Source organism: Ictalurus furcatus, chromosome 9 (genome assembly GCF_023375685.1).
Source record: "Ictalurus furcatus strain D&B chromosome 9, Billie_1.0, whole genome shotgun sequence".
NCBI lineage: Eukaryota > Metazoa > Chordata > Actinopteri > Siluriformes > Ictaluridae > Ictalurus > Ictalurus furcatus.
In genome coordinates, this window is record NC_071263.1 from 20,399,471 (window position 1) to 20,420,897 (window position 21,427).

General features: G+C 44.2%; 1 protein-coding gene across 5 annotated transcripts in view; it reads right to left on the reverse strand.

The window, feature by feature from the left end:
• meis2a (Meis homeobox 2a) overlaps positions 1 to 21,427 on the reverse strand; it is a 69,854-nt gene that overhangs the window by 2,491 nt on the left and 45,936 nt on the right. For 2 of the 5 annotated variants that reach the window (XM_053632081.1, XM_053632080.1), the window contains 3 exons: positions 18,974 to 19,050; positions 3,593 to 3,651; positions 2,377 to 2,487 (listed from right to left, as the gene is read on the reverse strand). In XM_053632081.1, coding sequence (XP_053488056.1) covers positions 2,377 to 2,487; positions 3,593 to 3,651; positions 18,974 to 19,050 — 247 coding nt within the window. Of the gene's footprint in view, positions 1 to 1,960; positions 2,059 to 2,376; positions 2,488 to 3,592; positions 3,652 to 18,973; positions 19,051 to 21,427 lie in introns of all 5 variants that reach the window. The other 3 variants (XM_053632084.1, XM_053632083.1, XM_053632082.1) reach the window with 3 other exon arrangements.

Sequence of the window (21,427 nt, forward strand, 5' to 3'; positions counted from 1 at the left end):
TGTGTGTATATTTTCTGGATGTTGGAGGTCATTAGTGCCACTGTGTAGTACTACGGGTTTGCAGGTATGGGTGTGGAGCAGGCCAGGGGACAGCGGAGGCCTGGACTGCTTTGTAATGTGAACCCCTAGGGGATTAGCAATGGCCAGTTAAGGCGGGGGAAGAGGGGGTCGCCCCAAGGTCACCAAGCATGCTCACGCTCTGCATTCCTCTACCTTGGTACCCTGCAATTAAGAAATTACACAGGAGGACTCGCAGGCGGGAAAAAGCGCAGCTGAGGGTGAGATTAATGAGCGATCTTGTTGGTTGAAAGACGTGTCATTTTCGAATACTTGCTTTCCACCTTACTTCATTTCATTCGAATGCACATGTTTGTTAAAGCGCTCTTTTAAAAGCCTGCTATCGCAGCCATAAAAAAAGTAAATCAATCTAGCCAGAGAGGGCAGCAGGAGTGCACTCGCCTCCATATAACCTAGATCGGCTCCTGTTAAAAGGCCCAGCAGATGTTTTTGACACTGTAAGCTGGTAATCTCAAGTCTTGTAAGCTGCAGTCATTCTGTTAAGTAGACCCCCCCCCCCCCCACTACCCTTTATTAACAGGAGTGGTAAAACCATCTGAGGACAATAATGCCGCCTGGACCAGCCTACTCTCTCTGCCTGCTCCAGCAGAGCAGTCTGCTCAATGGCTGATGATAATTAACTACCAAATATACCATATTGTGTGGCTGCGTAATCAAATCAAGAGAGGGTAATATTCCTCTGTATTAAGCTATTAATGTAATTGGTCATGAAGCATAAAATATGTTATGTAATTAAATAGTCTAGAAAGTATATAGCCTATATTAAGAATTATCCAAGCTGAGCAAATGTTGTCTCTCTGTGGCTGTTTTAGGGAACATTGCTCTCTGCATTTTTGACTCCATTAGCAGTGTGCTGCTGGTGATGGTGGTAGAGGGGGGGTTCTGAAATAGGCTGTCAGAAGAATCGTCATGGTGACCCTTTGGAAAATCCACTGCCTATTTACATATAAAGGGTTCTTTTAATCAAGGTAAGTGTTATTATATTGTGCCTCATTGAGCAGAGGAGTTTAGGTGTTAAATAAAATTTCCTCTGCCCTGGCGCCTTTGGGATGTGATATGTCTTGATTTCTCAAATGTCAGTGCCACGGTGCTGGCGGGAGGTATAATGGGTGTCTTAATCAGGCAACAGCCATTTAGCCTTGGAGAGAAAGAAAAAGCGAGAGAGCGAGAGAAGAGAAATCCCCCCTTTTATATGCAGCCATTCTTTAATGTCTGCGTCCCTTTGAATTTATCTCGGCATCTCTCCTGTCTCTGGGTCTTATGTTTGGGATTCAGTGCCCCCTCCCCTCTCCCCTGTAAAAAATAATCAAAACACACGGGTTCCTCCTAGTGAAGGATCGGTCGTGTCACCCTCGGCCCGTATATCTCGCCCAGGGACCATAATGTACTGCGGTGTTCCCGGCTTTGCATATAAGATAATTTGGGCATCAATCCTTCCCCAGACAGATTTATGTCACTCTGAGGACAGTTTCACTTCTCCTTCTTTATCGCTTCACTGGAGCCTGCTTAATTTCTCCCCGTCAGCCCCTGCCCCTGGAGATGTTATTTTTTCCCTAAATGTCCAACATTTGCATTGGCTGCCGGAGATGGGGAGAGCAATGCCACTGTTGTGATAAATAAATTTGTGGCCAGTGCTTTTCTCCTTTGCTTTTTCTTCCCCTGGTGTCTGGCGCCAAACGTCCGCTCCTCCAGGGTGGGCATTGCATTACTTCTTTCTCTCCTAATAAACCCATAGCAGGCTCATCCAACACACTGTTCACCAGGGGTTTGGAGGTTATCCGTGGAATGTGTTTGCCGTTATTTAGGGTCAGTATCATGGAGAATCAGAGTGGAAAAAAAAGAACATGGAGGAGAAGCTAAGAAAAAGCACCAGTGTACTTACTTCCCCCTTTACATTGAGTTTTGTTTTACAAGGTGGGGGTTACATGTAGTGCCATTGCCCATCCATGCCCATATTCATCCCCATTCCGCTCATAGGCCCTGGAAGAGGAGAGAAACACCAGAGAGTGATGTGAGTCACAGACAGTCAGAACAGAGCCCACCACTAGAAAGGGACAGGTACAGCAACAGAAAGATGAAGGATATTCCACCCAAGAGAGGCACCTTTTGACTGAAATGTGTGCCTGAGATCAACAATGAATGAGATTAAACAGGCGGCAGGCATGGAAAGACTGAAAAGGCATGCTTGGAGAAGCAGAGCAGACCAAGAGCTAAACCAGAAGTAAACCAGGAGTGAGTAGTGATCAAGCTGAGACAGTAGTTAGTAACTGGGCATTGGAGGGTCAGATATGAGCTTACCTGCTGGCCGGATTCCCATGTGTTGCTGGCCGTCCAGCACAAAGCTGCCCATGGGCTGACCCTCTGGACTGTATGCTGCTCCCTGGCTCACTGAAGGATCAAGAAGAAAACCTGATTGTAGTCAAAACGTGGACAGGAGGGGAGAAGAAGAGAAGACATACCAGACAATGAGCAAATATCCCAGCTCTAGCCCAAACACACTATAAGACATTGTGATATATTCATGAGTCAAAGACCTAGTATGCAAACTTGCAGAGCCAGTCCAGTCCACACTTGCACATGTTGACACGAGAAGGACAAATTAAACACACTCTCCAGTAGAGTGAAAACAGAAAGCTTGTGAATTCTCTGAAAACATACAGGATCAACTAGCACACAGAACTAGCACAGTGAGATTTGTGTGTTATCTCCAGAACGTTACAAGAAGTGGTTAGTCATGCTGCATTTGGAAACTTTGCCAACATCATGTATTCAAATATTCAAAACAATTCCCAGCCCCCGTGCCAGGAGGAGCCATTTCAGACCATTTTAATTCAGTAAAAGTTTCACATCATTTACACAATTCCCTTCGCAATTTGAGGGACTTCTTCCAAATGTTATGTCTATAAAATCCCCAAATAGCTTTAAGGCGAAACGGATCATTTTGTACGTCATAAATTCCTGTTGGACCATTTTGGAGTTTATCATGCTGTGCTTTTTAATCATCCGAGCTTCCAGAAGATATGGCAAATCAACGTCTAATCAGTTTACAACGTGTGGTCTTTATAATCCTTTTACAAAAACAGCAGCTCTGTCTATACCTATATGCCAGAGGCAGAAATCAGAACTAAATCAATAACCGCAAAACCCTCTGGATTCTTGCTTCATATTTTCAAAACGAATTAATTACTAAGAATTACAAGAAGCGTATTATGAGCATATTACAGAGACAGTTAAATGCTCTACACATTCCTCTAAAGTACTCTTGTGGCCAATTAGCATTTCACAGAGAATGTGTGCTAATGTACCTCTAACAAGCTAGATTGGGAACATCTAATTAGAGCCATCAGCTAACATGCTTGGTCATATTGGCACATGTCCCACTGAGGACGCAGGAAAGCAGAGGATGGGAAAAGGAGGAGGACTTTGTCCTATAATGGCAGACTGTGTGTGAATGTTTATCTGCCAAAGATTCGATTGGAATAGGGAGCAGAGGAACAGAGAGCGATGGTTTTACCTGCTCGATTTGACTGGTCAATCATGGGCTGTACTATTCTTCTTCTGGCATTAATGAACCTGGGAAAAGACAAAACAAAAGGAAAGAACAGAGACTTTAAATCACCTACCATTAAAGGAGACAAATATTCATTACAGAGCACAATCAAGACAAAGGCATTTGCATGACTTTATGGCTGCATTAGCGGCTAGCTCCTCGAAAAGCAATCAAAACCGAGAAACAACAACAAAGGAGCGATTGTGCTCAGGCTTGGGAGCCCAAAGTGGTATCCTTTTAATGTCCCTTATGATGTATTCCTTCAGCTTAATAAAGCTTTTGATTACTTTTGGTAACTATGGCTACTTGAAAGGCATTCTACAAGCATTGCATGTAGTTGTGGTGAGGCCACTGTGCATCTGACACTCTGGGGCTCCTCGCACTGCACCTTCACACCGGTCCTCTCGTACACATAAACGTTACTCTTAGTGGGTTATCGCTCATTAGAAATTCAGAATAAGTTAAAAGTTTGTGAGGGCCAAGACACAAATGGTTCCTTTCAGTCTTTCACCGGCCTTCTCCATGCCCCCTTCTCTGGCTGCATTGTAGGGGGCTTTTGCTCCCCTCCCAGATGTCTTTAAACGAGGACCAGGCACTGCCCCTCTGTGCTTTCACGAGGTATTGTTATGTCAGCAAGCCCATCAATTAGGCTGTCTGAAGTTTTATCACCACCGTAGCGGCGAATAAGTGCAGTTCCACAAAGCCACCCTGGCCCTGCTCTCTCCTGCCGCTTTGCACTGTAAAGCCTGCAGGGTCACCACAAGGTTAGTGCCAGCCAGGGAAGCCCTTTCTTTCAGGCAGAATGGGACACCCAAGGCTGTGTCAATTCAAAGACACTCTGCTCTGAATGAGAAGGTGCTCTTTTAACACACTCGGACTGCACCGAGATGTTAGGGCTACAGGTACCGACATGTGTTTGATATTAGAGAGAGGTTACAATCATGGCCAGGCTATCCTAAATGAACATTGGTAGGAGACGTTGCCTAATGCACCCAGAGCAATGCTGAAGGACTGGTCATTAGATGCAAAGGAGAACTGGAATCAATTTGGGCCCCTAATCCCTCATGAACCCCTGATACCTGCCCTTACCTTCTCCTATTAACTTAAACGGCCATAATCTGGGTTTTCAAAGTGACAGGCTTAAATTTACAAAATACACAGCTGGGAAAAGAGAAGTCCGGCTCATTTGCTCGGAGTGCACTGAATGTTTCTTTTTGACTTCAAGAGATGAGCGGCTTAGCGATTAAAGAAAGAATCAGTTGGTATTAGCAAAGGCCATTGTACTAATGCAGAGCAATTGGAGCACACCTGTGTGTATATATATATATATATATATATATATATATATATATATATATATATATATATATATATATATATATATACACATATATATATACATATATATATATACACACTGTCTAAAATTAGGTAATGAAATCTATTTTTAAACCACAAACTTCCTAATGATCCCCAGAGATAACTGAAATAAAATTCATGCATCATGTCCTTTCTACAGGCTGTCTTTGTTGTCAGAAAATGCCACTATCCCTGTAGTGAGGTTGAGATTTAATCTCTGGCATGTAAACACAAGGAAAAAAAAATCCCCCCTGTCAAGATTTTCTGGACAGACAGCAAAAATGAGGCCTGCCAAGCTCTACAGAGCTTTAACTCACTGCCTTCAAGCGCTCAAAGGCTCAAATCAGAACCAAATGTGCACCCTCCCCCTTCGCCATGCTCCCAGAACTGGACCATAAACACGTAATGTTAGGAATCTTTCTCACAGGTGCGGAATATGCCCACTTTCTATCAGAGCATATTGAGCCAAGAGGAGAAAGAATTATACACACCAGTTAGCAGGGTTTTATCTAGAAATCACACAGCCTTTTTATTTAATAAACCCAAATACATTATTATATTAGTGTATTATGATATTATGATATTATTATATTGTATAATCTGCCTTTTGGCAAAGAGAGCTAGATAAAATAGCCCTTGAACAAACATGCTCCACATAAAACACACACATTTTCTCAAAGTTATTCATGTATTTCTTAAACAGCTGCCACCAGGATTGACCTCTTCATGTCAGTGCTGTCCCCACTGGACACATCTTTGCACAATACAACACACACACACACACACACACACACACACAAACACCACGGCGTCTGTTTTCCTTCTCCAAACTGTTGCCACAGTAACACAGCGGGGGCTGACCAGGGCCGTCTTCTGCCCCCAAAGCGCCTTTTATCAGTTTGAGTAAAGCCAATTGAGATTATCAGAGCTGGGCTTGATAACACTGTTTTCCCTCCTCCCATGAGCTGCTAATGGGGTGTGCTTAGAACAACACCCATGCCAAGCCTCCAGAGAAAAGCAGCTTGAGCTGGCACACTGGCGCAGAGGCCTGCTGAAACACACTCGGACTCACACACACAAACCAGGGGGACCTAACCGCAACTGCTACCTCCCTGTGTGAGTCCCAAATGTGTACCGAGTCCGGCCATGAGGACGGAGTACTTCCAAAGTCTTACTACCATTTTTATTATTTACATCTGGTAGAGTACTTATTATAGCCTGAGCCTGCATAATATTATATACCAGCCACTACTCTCTCTCTCTCTCTCTCACATACACGCACATACACATACACACACACACATTGCTAAACATTCCCCTGTGAGCATACTGACTTGTATTATCACCCCTCCCCCTGTCCCCTACACCCAGCATGGGAACTCCATGCTGTCTTCAAACAAATAATTAAAGGCTAGGTGAAGGGGTCACTGAAAGGTCATTTCTCTGGATACTCAACAGAATGTGTACATTACTGCAGGACATAAAAAAAAGCCTGGCACGCTGACTGTGTTTAATGTGTAGGCTGGCAGCTTTTACAAATCAATCGAGGAGTGAAAGACAAAAAGAAAACAAAGTGATGAGGCCATCTTTAGGGGTATTTTTCAAAGACTCTGAAAATGGAAGAAAAAACTTTTGCCAGAGTAAAAATTAAAAAACAAAGAAAAAAACCCAACTCATATAGCTGTAGGTAGCCAGTGTGGAAAACAACTCAACTGATTCTTTCCACAGAGGAACCGTGTCGATCTTCCCTCCCTTCATGTGATGCTCTGCCAGTCGATCACTTTCACTAAGATTTAGAGCAGTACCATACACAAACCACCGCCAGTGCAAATAAGAATAATGGAGATAGAGCTGCAGGAGTCCACTTGACATCACTCTAGCATGGAGCTGCATCAACACTCTCTGCCCAACCAGAAATCTCAACTCAAACAGCCCAATGGGAACTTCTACATCCAGACTGGCAAGTGTGTTAAACAAGCTATGCAGCAGACTCATGTACTCTCAACTACATTTCTGCCCCGCTATGTCATATCACATGGGTTAATGCGGTAATCCTACACGTGAATTTCGGAAGGCAGCAATGGTTGCCCTGCTGAATCACTGGACTGCCCCAGTGTATGGATTACTCCCGTCAGAAATAGAGAGAGAGAGACTGAGAGACAGGATCTGTAATGCAATGTGGCCACACCTGGTAACTAGCTCTTGTCGTCAACATTCCTTCTCTAAGAAAACCCCATGCCAAACCGCCTTGCCCTGGAGCCAAGCCAAGAGAGACACTCTTTTTCTGTGTCCCAACCAATCATGATGGGCAGTCTTGCAAGCCTAGCCAATCAGGGCCAGTCACTTGTTTGACAAGTTTGCAGTGACTGAGCGAAAGACCCAGTGTGACTATATTGCTTATAGGTATCTGGTGATACTTGGTGCTAGAGTGGAGAGCTGAAGTTTAAACTGGGCACAAAGTGACATTAAGCAAAGATCATTCCAGCCAAATGGCTGGGGAGGGATATAGTATATACTAGCAAAATTCTTCATCAAACAAAATTCAGCACTCTCAGACTAAACTTAGTGATAGTAGTTTGACAGCATTGCTGTCTGCTTTCGATTAAATCTCACTCCTAGCAGAGAATCTCAAAACAAAATTCAATAATTCACTCTTGAGTTCTTTTTTAAATGGCTTAAGGGAGAAAATCGCTTCAGTTTCAACTTTGACCTGGGAAGTGTACACAGATTAAACCTGGGAAGCGTGGGTTTAATAAAAGCAAACATGTCCCAATTATCACCCACTAACAGGGTCAGGCGTATGTCTGCAGGCCACCGGCAGCTTCTAATCTGCTACGGGGTAAATACAGATTTCATATCGGCCTGCTGGACAGACAAGGTAACTATTTAAGCTGGTCACCAGCTTGTGCCTATCTGTGGATTTATCATAAACTATCTGAGAGGATCTATTCAGAGCCAGTGCAGTGGAGGGGCACAGAAAAAGTGAATGACACTGGCACGGAGGGGAGGAGTGTGCAGAGGCTGCCTCCAGCCCATGAGATGGCTCTCTTCTTTAACTTAAAACAGGAGTTGGGAGACATAACGCGGCAAGCATTACCTCAGCCAGTCGTTTGATTCAGTACAGATGGGAGAGCAAGCTGAGTAGGATTGTGTGTGTGTGCGTGTCTCTTTTGGACAAGGGCTGTGGGAGCCTATGTTCAGACCATTGTGGTGTTTACATAGTTCTCTGTTGCTCCTCTTAGAAAGGAAAAGTGCTTCACCTTTTCTTACCTTGGCAGATTTCACCGCTTCATTTCCTCCCTTGGCCCTGCCATTCCTCTCCCTCTCCCACTTTTTTCCACAGGCTTCAGCTCTCCCCCCAACTCCTGCTGCATTCCTCTCTGTCACATATGAAGAGAATTTGTACTCGTTCTCTTGCTCTTTGTCTCTCTGAGCTATTTTTCTGCGCCAGTTTCTCGTCAGCAGGAGTCAATAAGATCCAAGTGGAAAATCAGACAAAGAATTATATATTTGTTTTGCAAACTGACACGATTTAATGAGCTGCTAATTAAAATAAATCAATAGCACTGCGGCACTCTCACTGTCTTTCTCTCTCAGTCGCTGTCTCTCCCTCTCTCTCTCTGGAGCATCATGCTGCAGTTGGAGCAAAGCAATGACTCTGGCTCTGTCTCCAGACATGCTGTGATGGCTGAATCCATTTCAGAGATTCCAGACTGGCATCCATCAGAGCAATCAAGCTCCATGTAAAAAAAAAAAAAGTGTTTGTGGCACTGGAACTTTTCCACTCAGCCATGAGCTGAACTGTAGAAAAGAGAACTGATGCTTCTCTATAACGCCCCCTTTCATGGAGATTACACAGTTGTATATGTGACTGGGAGGCAGTGTGGAACTACAGCACCTGTGGCACATTCTCACTAGATACAGACCCATGCACAAGCAGGGAACACCCCGCTGAGCGATGTCACCCCCTAAGTCTGCTGGACAGTCCAAGTTTACCCCTGTGTGGAAGGAGTGGGCCCAGCTGTTAACTGTCTGTCAAACACCTTGTGTGGTGGCGCAGGCCAGGAAGCCCGGGTTGTCGCGCCTTTGATCCTGCGAGCAGCAGCTGCTGGTTCATACAGCACGACTTTGTTCTTACAATTCTGCTCTCCCCATTCTGTCCTGCGGCACAAAACCAGCCGAATCTGTTGGAGATGAGTTGATGGGAGGGGGGGGTGGAAGGAAGGGGCAGACCGAGAAAAACCTCTCCCGCTTTTTCTTGCTATATCAACAAGCTCTGACAACTGCACCGAGGTTTTTCTTGGCCCCAACACAGCTCACAGGCATCTCCTTTTGACGCTCCCCCACTCCCTGCTTTAAGATATACGGTAGTTATTGTTCAAATCAGTCTGTGAATGGAATGGGCTGAGGCCAAGGCAGCCCCAGGCGTCAACACACCTGTGTGAACAGGGCCTTCTTCTTGCAGCAACCGAGCAAAGCTAACCTACACTAGCACTACCAGTTTTCAGCTCCTTAGAGAGGAGAATATACCTTTTTTCTTCTCCCTCACTCTCTTGCGCTTTCACTTTCAGGCAGCACCTAATCTTTCCCCCTCATTAATCCCCTTTCTTCTCTAGGCAGGCACTGGAATGTTTTTACCAGTGCTATTATTTTTGATTATCACTGCCAGAAGAAGTATTAGGAGTCTGTCCGCATTCTCTCACTCTCACCTCCCCCGCCCAACCAAATACCCTCATGAAAACCCCCCTCTGATGAGGGTATATAGGAGCGCATAAGCCATTCTCTTTCTTTTCCCTGCAGTTCATGTACCAGAGAGAAACAGCTATATTTTGGGGTATTTTTTCACCTTTTTGAAGTGTGTTTCGAAACATCCTGTGTGTGTCGACATAACTGTGTGTCTGCCTTGTACATATAGAGACTGACAGAGGTGGCCAGTGCTGTAAGGTAGTCTCATTCCTCAAAAGAATCTCAACTCACCTTTCCTGCTCAGGTTATTTCATATGGGAGCAACATATAAAACAATGAGCACGTGCCAAAATCACACACGCACACACACACCAAGACAAGGGTGTTTGAGGGTAAATGGTTAGGGCAGGTGTTGCAGGTCAGTGCTCGGGGCTTGGGGGGTCCTGCAGTCCTGCCCAGTCATTCAATTCAGCTGTTAATGCTCTCAATTATCTGCCTCTTATTGACCACGGCCAGGGAGAGGCAGCAAGTCCACCATCATTACACCACCTCCTGGAAATGAGAGTCATGCATTGGGGTCAGTGGTCCCATTCTCTTCAGTGAAGAAGGGCCTGGAGCCTGTCCCTGATTACCCCTCACCACTGTTTTCTCTTTCCATTGAGCCATGTTTGAGTCTTTTGTGCAGCATAGTACAGAGGGCAGGTATAATCTCCATTTCCCTGCACCCTCACCTCACATTTTCTTCATGCTATCAGAAATATGGGCCCTTTTTTCTCTCTGCTGCCTTTCATTCCTCCTACTCTCCCTCCCGTCCCACAAGCTTTGGTAATCGAGTAACAGACTCCGCGACTCCTCATATTGTCAGGAACTAAACAGACAGCTTTGTGGATTACCAGGGGAACCTGATAATGACGCCATGGAGGCGTGAGATTTCAAACAAAATTGAGCGTCAATTGACTGCATCATCTTGGCAACACGAGTGCCTGTGCGGCTACAGTCAGACAGGAAATAAGGCCAATCTATTTCCTTTGCCTCATATCAAACGTCTTCCTCTCTGAGCTTCTAGTGGGGAATATAATGGGCCGCTGCCACGAGAGAGGGAGGCCTGTATAGAGGGGCTTCAAATGTTCTTCTTACATAACACAAATACCGCTGAATTGCACATGAGGATTTCGAAAAGACAGAGAGAACGCAAAGTAGGTAGAAGGCTGCCCCCATTTTCCTTCCCTTTTCCCCTTTGTCTTCTGAGGGAGTGGTGAATGTAGGGCAGTGAAAATGCAACATCTCAGCAATTAGAAAAACTACCTTAAGCATCAGAGAGAAAGAGAGAGAGAGATTCTTCCACACTGACCTAATGCCTAAAACTTTTACTTCCACTGGGATACCACATGGCCATTGTGCATTTGTGCCTGTTTAGGTGTGTTTATGAGCACTATATCAGCCCTGCAAATGAGAGACAGTAAGGTCCAGCAGTTAAACATCTTGCTTTTCTGGAACCTCTCTTGAATAATTGATGTGGCACTTGGCTCAGTAGTTACACACATGCACACACACACAAAACCTCCAGGCATGTTTGAGGGCGACAAGCTAAACAACACATCACCAGTATAAATAGTCCAGTGTGCTGGAAGGATTGACCCCATGATCCCCGCGAGTACTAGTCCAGCCCTGAAGCTGTACATGTAGGGGTGTGCATGTCCTCCTTACACCACAAATGTATCCCAGAGTGGCTTCAGCATGGCATCTGTCCATATAGGACACTTCCTGGATTTTCTTCAAGAACAGCCTTGTTCTTATTAGCTCATGTTCAACCATCACTATTAAGCCAGTAGTAGCATGATGAGTCAGCTAGATGAACTCTAAAAATAATACTGTTCTCATTTTCCCCTCTATCTCACTGTTCCACCCCAGGACCTATGGACCTACAGGATAGACTGTAAGGTGGAGACTATAAGAGGTGTAGTGAGAAAGAGTTTCCATTCCTCTCCTAACACACACTCTTACTCTCACTAATGAAAATCCTGCAGCAAAGCACTGAACCTCCCTTTACATCAGGACCATAAGGAGCACAGAGAAAGAGTAATAGGTAACGAGATAGCTTCTCTCCTCTTTTAGTAAGATTGTTACAGCCAACAGGAGACCATTTAGGAGATCAACAAAAATGTGAAAGCCTGGAACACCTTGTGCTCAGTGCAGATCTTCAAAACATTGCTGTTCGTCACATAACAAAAACATCCAACGATTTCTGACCTTTCGCTTATGTCTCATCCACTAGGACAGTTGTTCTGCACATGCTCAAATTGAAACATCACCCTTGTGATAGCTTGATAAATATTCATAAGGCCAAGTGCGGGGGATGAGGTGGGCGATGGAGCTCTATTGTGTTTCTAAGCTCTGCCATGCTGAATGGTCACGATAGCGGCCTGCCTGCTTTGATAACTCCATTGAGTAAAGAGCAGCGATGCTGGTTTGATTTTTCTATTTTTCATCATCCCTGCAAAATGGCAAATTACTGTGCTGGTATCCATGCAAATTCGGGATGCATTCCAATGTGTGAATTGCTTCCCAGGGCTTGGGGACGTCTATGTAGTGTTCTGGCACTCGTTGTGATGGTACCGCATCCGTAACAGCCTTGCTCCTTGGCATGAGGTGCTTACAGAAACAAAAACCGACTATTGATTTATTGCGTCTTTCGTGATGGGGTTATTGGCATGCACCTCTACACCACAGGGCACTGGCGATAAAATTCAGGCTCTAAAGAAAGCAGCAAACAGGTACTAGAAATACATTAGGGCCTTGTTTGCGAATGTGATTATGAGGTTGAAGGAGTGAATAAGCGAGGAAGGAATAAGCATCCAGAGAGAGAAAAAAGCATGTCTGAACAAGGTGAGAATGCCGGACGGCCAGGCTGGAAGAACTTATTTTGTATCAGTCATGTCAGGAACTGCCTGTCGTGACCAACACTACTTCTCACTCTCTTCATACCCCCAGGCTCAGCCGTATGCACCTGTTAAACCTAATACTCACCACCCTACCATACTTTTATACTGATAAACTCCTCAATTCACTCCTTGTATGTCTGTAGGCCCACACCCTTACTTGGACATTCTCTTTTTCTCAAACAATCTTTTATTCTGTTGCAATGTCAGCAGGAAGAATGCACCACACAACACTACTCTCCCTCAATCCCACCCCTCTTTTTAATCTCTTTCTTTTTTGCCTCTCTCTCTCTCTCTCTCTCTCACTGCCTTTCCACACTGTAGGCTTTATTTCTCTAATGTGGGCTGTATTTACCCCATGCTTGGGCTGGGAGGAAGAGCTGATATATGGCTCTCTATAAATAATGTCAGCTGCGGAAAAAGCCAATTGATCTGTGTGCGACTTTCCCCCTCAGTAGCACTGCCAGAGTACACAGACAGGAAGCTACACAGTGACAAGGTCCATACATCCCAGCACTACCAGGCTGCTTGCATAGCCAATGAGGACCTTTTGTGGTGTAACTGAAGGTTCATTGATTAATGTGCTTCCATGTTTAACCTAACGACAATGTGAATCAAACTATGGTTACACGCTTAAACTTTACTCTCTTTGTTCGGAAAGCATTTAAAATGTTCTGCTCCTTATTTTCAATGAAGCACGCAGATATCTATTATCTCTGACGAACAAAAGTGGGGCTGACGTTGGTGGCACAAATCAAGGCCAATATCACAGCCCTTACAGCTGTACTGTGAGGAGAATCATGGAGAAACCATTCCATCCAATGAGCACTAAAGTGAAATGGAACCTCATAAACAGAGCCTTGACTGTATAGACTTTACATTTTATCTTTAAGCACTTTTCCCTTTTATGGGCCTTTGCTCCCTCTAATCCAGAGAGAGAGAGAGAGCGAGAGAGAGAGACAGAGAGAAAGAGAGAGAGAGAGAGACAGAGAGAAAGAGAGAGAGAGAGAACAAGACTGGCAGAGATAAAAAGGGGGGAAAGGGAAAAAAATAAGTGAAAGAAAAGGAAGAGAGAGGAAGAGAGAGAGAAGAAGTCACAAATCTTGCTGCTATTCCAGTACGTGACATCTCTGCTCGTTTGCGGCTGCTCATTAACAAACAATACTGCTGTGAAATTGGTTTAATGACAACGTAATAAAATTGCTATTCTGCTCACAGATGGCCTGAGGCGCATGGAGACTCAGCGAGGCTCACTCAGGGTGCCAACGCGCATTAAGCTGCTTATTCATGAAAACTGCAATCCTCCACTCCTAGCCTCTCTCGCTCTCCCTCTCTCTCTGGCTCCCTCTCGTTTACACTCCATACCTGCAAATGAAATAAATTAACCCACTTATTTGCCCTTGTATTCTCCTTCTCTTTTCCTCTCTCCCTTCTTGCCTCTTACCCTTTGCAGCACATTTTCCCCACTCAAACAGAAATTACTATATTAAAAAAAAAGACTGCTCGCCCACACAAACTTCTGAAGTGCACAGCCCTTGTTATTAAGCAACCCACCAATAAAACCAAGCCATTGAGGAGCAGAAAACAAACCAAAAGCATTGGAGGAGTACATAGACACCCATACTGCGCACTCTTTCTTTCCCTCTATACACATCACCAACTTTCTCTGTTCACACACATCCTTGTCATTAAAATTGTTGCAAATTGATTCTCCAAATAGTGAGATTATCCTTTTACTATTCAGCTAAATCCAATTACAATTAAAATTAGCATATGAAGGATGTTGAGAACATGCACCAACACTACTAGCCAGTGAATGCCAAACTGGTGGTCATAGCTGAGTGGCAGCACTCACAGTAAGTATATAAAGACCTTGCCAAGCTAACACCCACCCATTTTAACAGGTGGGCCTGTCCTGTTAATGATACCCAAGTGCTCAGCACCTAGCACTGGCAACGCTGCATGCACACTAATATACACCCATGTAAATGTGTTCTCACCGTGTGGGGAAAATGTAGACATGGAATCAGAGTATATTTGATACATACTGAGCTGTTTCTTCATTAACAGACTGTTGTGTTGACAGGACAGGGCTGGTATTCTGCCAAAATGTGAGATATGTATTTACTCTTAGCGCTGGAGATTCACTGCACAATAAAATCGGATTATCACCGTGGCACTATGGGGGATATCCAGATCAAATGATCCTAGAGAGGGGGGAGTGTGGGGGGTGAGGCACTTGGGATCTGACAACAGAGTCAATTCTGCTAATTAACTGCCAATTAGCTGGTCCTAAATGAGGGGGATGATGATGATGTGGCTGCTCTGCCAGCCAGCCACAGCCGCTCCCTAGCCAGGCCTCTACTCATCTCTTCTCATTCCACTTCATTCTGCAGCTATATATTTAGAAAGAGGTGCACTATGGCTACTGCTGGGGCTCCCAGGTGGCATCCTAAAAAAGGCCTGACATTTCCATGTGGGTCAATGTTAAATGAATAACCAGCAACTTCAGTCAACTGTCCTGTTGATGTGGGAGAGACACAGTGTGCATGTATACACAAACACACACACACACACACAATGTATATGTATATATCTTATATGTGTGTGCAAATGAGAGAGCCAAAAAAAGCGGGTGTGCCTAAACTCAAAAGCCTCTGCTTTAAAAAAAAAAAAAAAAAAAAATCCCATGCACTTGATCAGGGGTTAAAAAAGACATGCAATCCTGCCAATTTATTTTTTTTACGTTGCATTTGGAAAATGTTAGTTATTATTTTGAATTTCATAACAGTTGAGCATGCCAAGTAAGCCGGTCATAAAAAAATTATAAAGCAGCTCTGTTTCTGCATGTCTCACTTGAGTGTTTAAGGGGAGCAAGAGTTACGAAGCCATTAACAAAGCTGACAGTGCAGGGAGCACTTGTGCTGGTCCAGACTGGCATGGGCCTGAGGGGTGAGCGAGGCCTGGGAGGGCAGTTCAGCTGTAACTTGGCACTGTTGGGAGTTTTAATTTGCACACACCAGTGCAAGATGAAAATCAAGTTTAGATGCTGCATTAAGATTTTGGATGTAGGCATTTGGATGTAGCATCTAAGCATTTGAGCATGAGGAGGTAAAACATGGCTCCTGTTTTGCAGCTTCAGTGGGAGGTTAGGGTTACTGATGATTTCACATGACCTCATCAGCTGGGATGAGGGGGGAGAGGAGGGTGTCTTTTCTCCGCCCTGATTTTAAATAAGTTACCTATTGCTCTCCATTTCGCTCTCTCATTTGCTACCATATCTGTTTGTTCCTCCGCAAATAAACGAGGCAGAGAGGGAAGAGCAGGTAAAAATAGAAAGTGGCACAGTGCCCTCCTTATTGTTATTGGTGATCCACAGCCGTGGCAGCAGTGATGACTCCGGTGGCAGGGAAATGGTCCAGCGCTTACACACTAAGCGACAACCCAACAAGAGCTGATTTCCTTCCTTTTTTTAGTATCTCTGTGTTTGTCTGTCATCAGACTCATCTTTCAGACTGTGGAACAGCAGTGTGCCAGGCAGGCTTTGTTGGGGAAAAGGAGGGGGTAACTAATGCTTGGTCAGTGTGTTTAGGGAGTAAAGCAGAGGCATGTCGTGCTGAGCCTGATGCTGAGACATGAAAGGATGCGGTCAGGCCCCATTTAGCCCAGACTGATAGAATAACACACAGGCTTTGAGAATGACAACTGCAGCTGGAGCATCCCATATTACTCTCTCTCTCTATCTCTCTCTCTCTCTCTCTCTCTCTCTCTCTCTCTGGCTTCTCTTTACCTCAGGACAGAACAGCATGCTATCATACACAAACTCAAACAAACCACACTTTGGCTATGCTTGCCCAACTTCAGAAACCCACAAAATGTAAATAAGCATAGCTGGTTTAAAGGCTGACTAATAGCCACCTCAGTGCAGCCTTTATCTCTGAGGATGCTGTGTCATTTCAGCAATCAAACCAGGTTATTGTTTGAAGAGCTATTAATGCCCCACCTTTGCACACAAACATCTGCAGGCACATTGTACTTTAACCTGCACTGTAGGAGTGTCTTACAGTAGGTATTACTCTTGCGCTCTCTCTCTCTCTCTCTCTCTCTCTCTCTCTCATGCAGTCGAGTTCAATCATTGGGAGCAATAAGATATAGTAGAATGGTTAGGAAGTGTATAAGGACGGATACCCAGACATCAGCACACAGCTGGAGTTGGCCTAAGGGCAGCCTAGGTGAGAGCAGGTACATGGGCAGGTAAGGGAGGATTGCTGGCAGAGCAGGACGCAGGACAGAAAGAGAGAGAGAGAGAGAGAATGAGAGAGAGAGAGAGAGAGAGAGCTGCGCCATCTACTGACATTCACATAGAGCGCCCTTGTGCCATCCTCCAGGGCCAATTGTGCCTCAGGACAAAGCCGTGATTCAGCACATCCTCCCCTAAGGGACAACTGGAAACTGAAGACGTTGCCCTAACCCCAACCCCTCCCCACCTTCTTTCTTGCCCTCTCTCTGGCTCGCTCTCCTTACTGCTATCTCTTTGTGCTGCCGGCTAGATCCACGCCAGTGCCCGATATCAAAGCGAAGCCATACACAATGCCTGTTTAGAGCAGGAATTCAGAGTCTTTTTGGCCTATCAACAGGAATTTCATATGGCAGAGGTCTGTCATATCCTGATCTCTACACCACCTCCAGCAGGACAAGAAGACACCGGGACAGGGGTGGGGGGTGGGTGTTTGGTTGTCTGAACAAAGACATGTTTAACTCAATGTCTCAACCTGACTGGTGGAAGAAAAAAAAAAAACAGTATCCTGTCTGTGGCTCATCTTTCGAAAGCTTTGCACTGTTAGATCCATTTCATACAGGTAAGCGTTCTTCTGAAGGAATAGAGTGAGTGTTGGTCTTATCACTCTCTCTCACTGCAGAGTAGCCATAATGAGGATGCTTCCATCCACCAGACTCCTGTAGCCTCTTCACAAGCATTACCACCATGCTGTGTTTTTGAGATTTCAAGGCCTAAAATGAATAGGGTACTTGCATTTTCTGTCTATCTGTCTGTCTGTCTGTCTCTCTCTTTTCTGTCTGTCTCATTCCAGCCCCTTTCAGTTTAGCAGTCTATTTCTGCATCAATCACCATGACACAGGCAAGGCAACTCAATTTTCTGCTCCTATAGCTAAGGTGCATGGCGCACTGAAACGGCAGCAAGAGGCATGAAATAGCCAAGCAGGGGCTAATCTTTAGTTACTAGTGTAATTGAAATGCTATCCACACTGTAGGGTGCATTAAAGGCAGATAACGGCAGTTCCTGTGGTCAATTTAAGTAGCTTGACTTCCCCAGGAAAAAAAATTGGCTGCCAGATAAGGCAGACAAACCAGGCTAATTCTCCAGGCATGTCCCTCATTGTGATCCAAGGAAAATGAAGTAAAAAAAAAAAATGAATCACAGAACCAAAAAAAATCAATTGACCCTCGGGTGGCTTGTGAGCCTGCAAGGCAGATAAACCTAAAAGCTTGGTTAATGTCGGCCTGCCTGTATAGAACAGATAGAGCACTCTGTAAATGAACCAGCTTTGATAAATATATTAAGAAAGGCTGCAAATAAAAGGCAGGGACTTCTCATTTGTAAATAGAAAACTTGGTACATGGAATTAGAATGATAAAAATGGAGTTCCATGTAATTACGTTTGTGTAAAAACCCAAAATCCGTTCAAATACCTTTCCCATAATTGTGAAAAGAAGCTGTCAGTTCGATTAATCTGAACATCACTGACAGAATGTACTGAACAAAATGAAGCTGCAGATAAAACCAGGCATAGCATTTTGATAAGTAATTCCTGTATCATTTCTTTGCTTCTGTGATCATTTTATTTAATCCACCACCCCCAGTTATGTGCTAAGCCATGTACAAAGGCAGTGCTGGCCAGGCCAACCGAGCCTTAATCCACCATATAGCATGTGTAAAATGGGAAAAGGTTTTGGGGGGGGGGGGGGGTTTGGGGGTTAGGTGACGTTGTTGGCACTGCAAGTGATAGAGGAAGCAAGATCACAGTTGGGAGCATGGGCGGAGGTATAAGATCTCCCTTTTCTTTTTTTGCTTAAACATATCAAAGTGAATAAATATATATCAAACAGAGAGTGGTGACTTGGTGCTAAATGCTTTACTGATAGCTTGTTTGCTTGCTAGCCATGGAGGATCAGAAGGTTGAGAAGGATGAGGGAAAGGGAAGGACTGTAAATAAAATGCTTTCTACAGTTTATGAACATTAGTCTAGCCATGGCTGGAAGGGAGAGGCATGTGAAGGCTTTCAAAAATGAAAGACCGAGCTATGCTGGTGACAGAGATAGCAACATCAAGACTTGACTTACCAGTTGTTTACTTGTAAGATGGTTAAGCCTGTGTCTTGGGCTAGCTGCTTTTTCTGTTCTTCTGATGGGTATGGGTGCTGGGGGGGAAAAAAAGGATAGATTTTAGTTTTTTATACTCGTGGCTTAAACAGGAATGTGTACCTTATTGTTGTATGAAGAAGTTCAGTGTTGGTGTTTATGTGTTTAACATGTTTCCATGCCAAGTGAGTTGTGTAACACAGAGCCCTGCTTTGGTTACACTAACAGAATGGCGTGCATGTTTAATCATGACCTCCACCCTACTCAAAACACACACACACACACACACACACACACATACATATACATATATATATATATATATATATATATATATATATATATATATATATATATATATATATATATATATACGTTTTCCTGTTAAGGGCAGTGAAACAAGTTTGTCAGTGGCAGCAATGCTGCTCCACCCCCAGTAGATAACCACAAATCCACACACTGCACACTTCCACTTTTTACAGCTACAGATTGTTTGTAACATGCTGATCATTCCACTTGGCACTTCCTCTGAACTCCGCTGAATTCCCCTGCTGAATGAAGCCCAGGCGTGAGTGAATAAGGACAGAATAAATCTTCCGTTCCTAGACTGCTACAACAGGGAAAACATATGAGGCTAATTTCTCTCATCCCTGGTGTCTTTTCATCCACCGCTCCTGAAGGCTGGCCAAATCAGTAAAGCAAGACATTTCTCCCATTGCTGCAAGTTCTACCTGAAAATATAATTCCCCAGCCACGGATGCAATGACACAATTTGTGTCAGCTTCGATATGCCAAATACAAGACAACAGAAATGACAGGCCTGGATTTTTTTTTCTTCTCTTGCCTGTCTGTGCTGTGAAGCATGACAAAACAACCCAGATCTGTAGTGACAGATGTCTTTAAGAGCCAGATTAGGGCTCAAAGCTCACAACATAACAAACATCGTACCTCACTGTTGTATTCAACACAAGAACACAAGCACTTGCACAAACATGGCACTCATATGCACGTATTCAGTGTGATGAGGTGTGTTTTTGTATTTAGTAAGATGAGACTATGCAATATGTACAGTATTGCTTGCTGTCGTATCATTTTCCTTTGAGAAATACTGTATAATAGTGTCCTTATACCACCATGACAAGGACGGTTTAGGTGCTGTAGCATATTCTTATTTGATTCAAACCTTGAAAACATTCCAAAAATGCTTCTAATTAATACAAAAACAACTCAAAGATCAAACTGATCATGAAAAGGTTACAAAAGAATGTTTAATCATTTTTCTACTTGTGAATACTCCAGCTTTTAATATTCTAAAATTGTTAACAAAGAAATATGATAACGCTTGCATAAAAATGCATTTTGTGATTGCTGGGTGATGACATCTCTTTGGCAAAAGGAGCTCAGCTTTTTTTTCCTTCCTGCACAGACACATGTGTGATTGTGTATGAGGGGTTGTGTGTGTGTGTGTGTGTGTGTGTTTTCCTTTCCCCTTTCATCAGTGAACAACAATGCATAACCAGAGCTGACTGTCTGGATGCTCTGCTTTAGCCTACTCATATTAACTAGGTTGAGCCATGATACGGCACAGAGGCAGTAATGATACTGCGCTGGGGTGAGGGAGAGAGAGAGAGGGAGAGAGAGAGAGGACGACAGCAGATTGGATGTGGTCCTCAGTCATTTACATTGTATTATGGCTTCCTGGGCCGCTTGGGCCCGGCACGGGTCATCAATCGGCCCGTGGCAGGCTGTGGCGCAGCGCAGCCTGGTGATAAATGCATGCTTCTATGCCTGCAACAAAATGAATGGTTTGAACAAACAAGAAAGATGTCTCATCAAGGAGAGTAGAGATATTAAAACAAGCGGGAAAAAAAGAAAGGAAGAAAAAAGCCCTGAGTAAGGAGATTTTCTGTGACCACAGAGACATGGCATTAAAAAAAAAACCTTACTTCATTCAGTGGGACTCCATCAGCTCTGTTCTGCACACTGCAGTGAATGCAGGCTTGTGTCTTCCATACCTCTACATATGACTCCCCCTCCTCACCTGTCTCACCCCCTCTGTCTATCCCTGCTTTATTACAGACTGTTGACCGCCCACCCTTTACACGCATGCCTTCAAACTGCATGAGTGGTGATGCAAAGTGCTAAATATTTTAAGATAGGCTAAAATGCACTACATATAATGGGCTGGAATTTGTTTGTGAAAAGCCAGAGGTAAAAAAAAAACAAAAAAAAACCAAACAAACACAAATCTTCTTTTCTAGCCTTTTCCCTCAGTGCCCCTGAAGAACATGCTTACTTAATGGATGAAATGCAAACTTGCTGCGAGAGATCAGAGAAATGATTGAAAATCTCCTTGCTCGCTTCAAATCCAATCAATATACCGAATTACAAACTCCCAGTCCAATATCCTGAGAAACTGATTGACCACAAAATGTG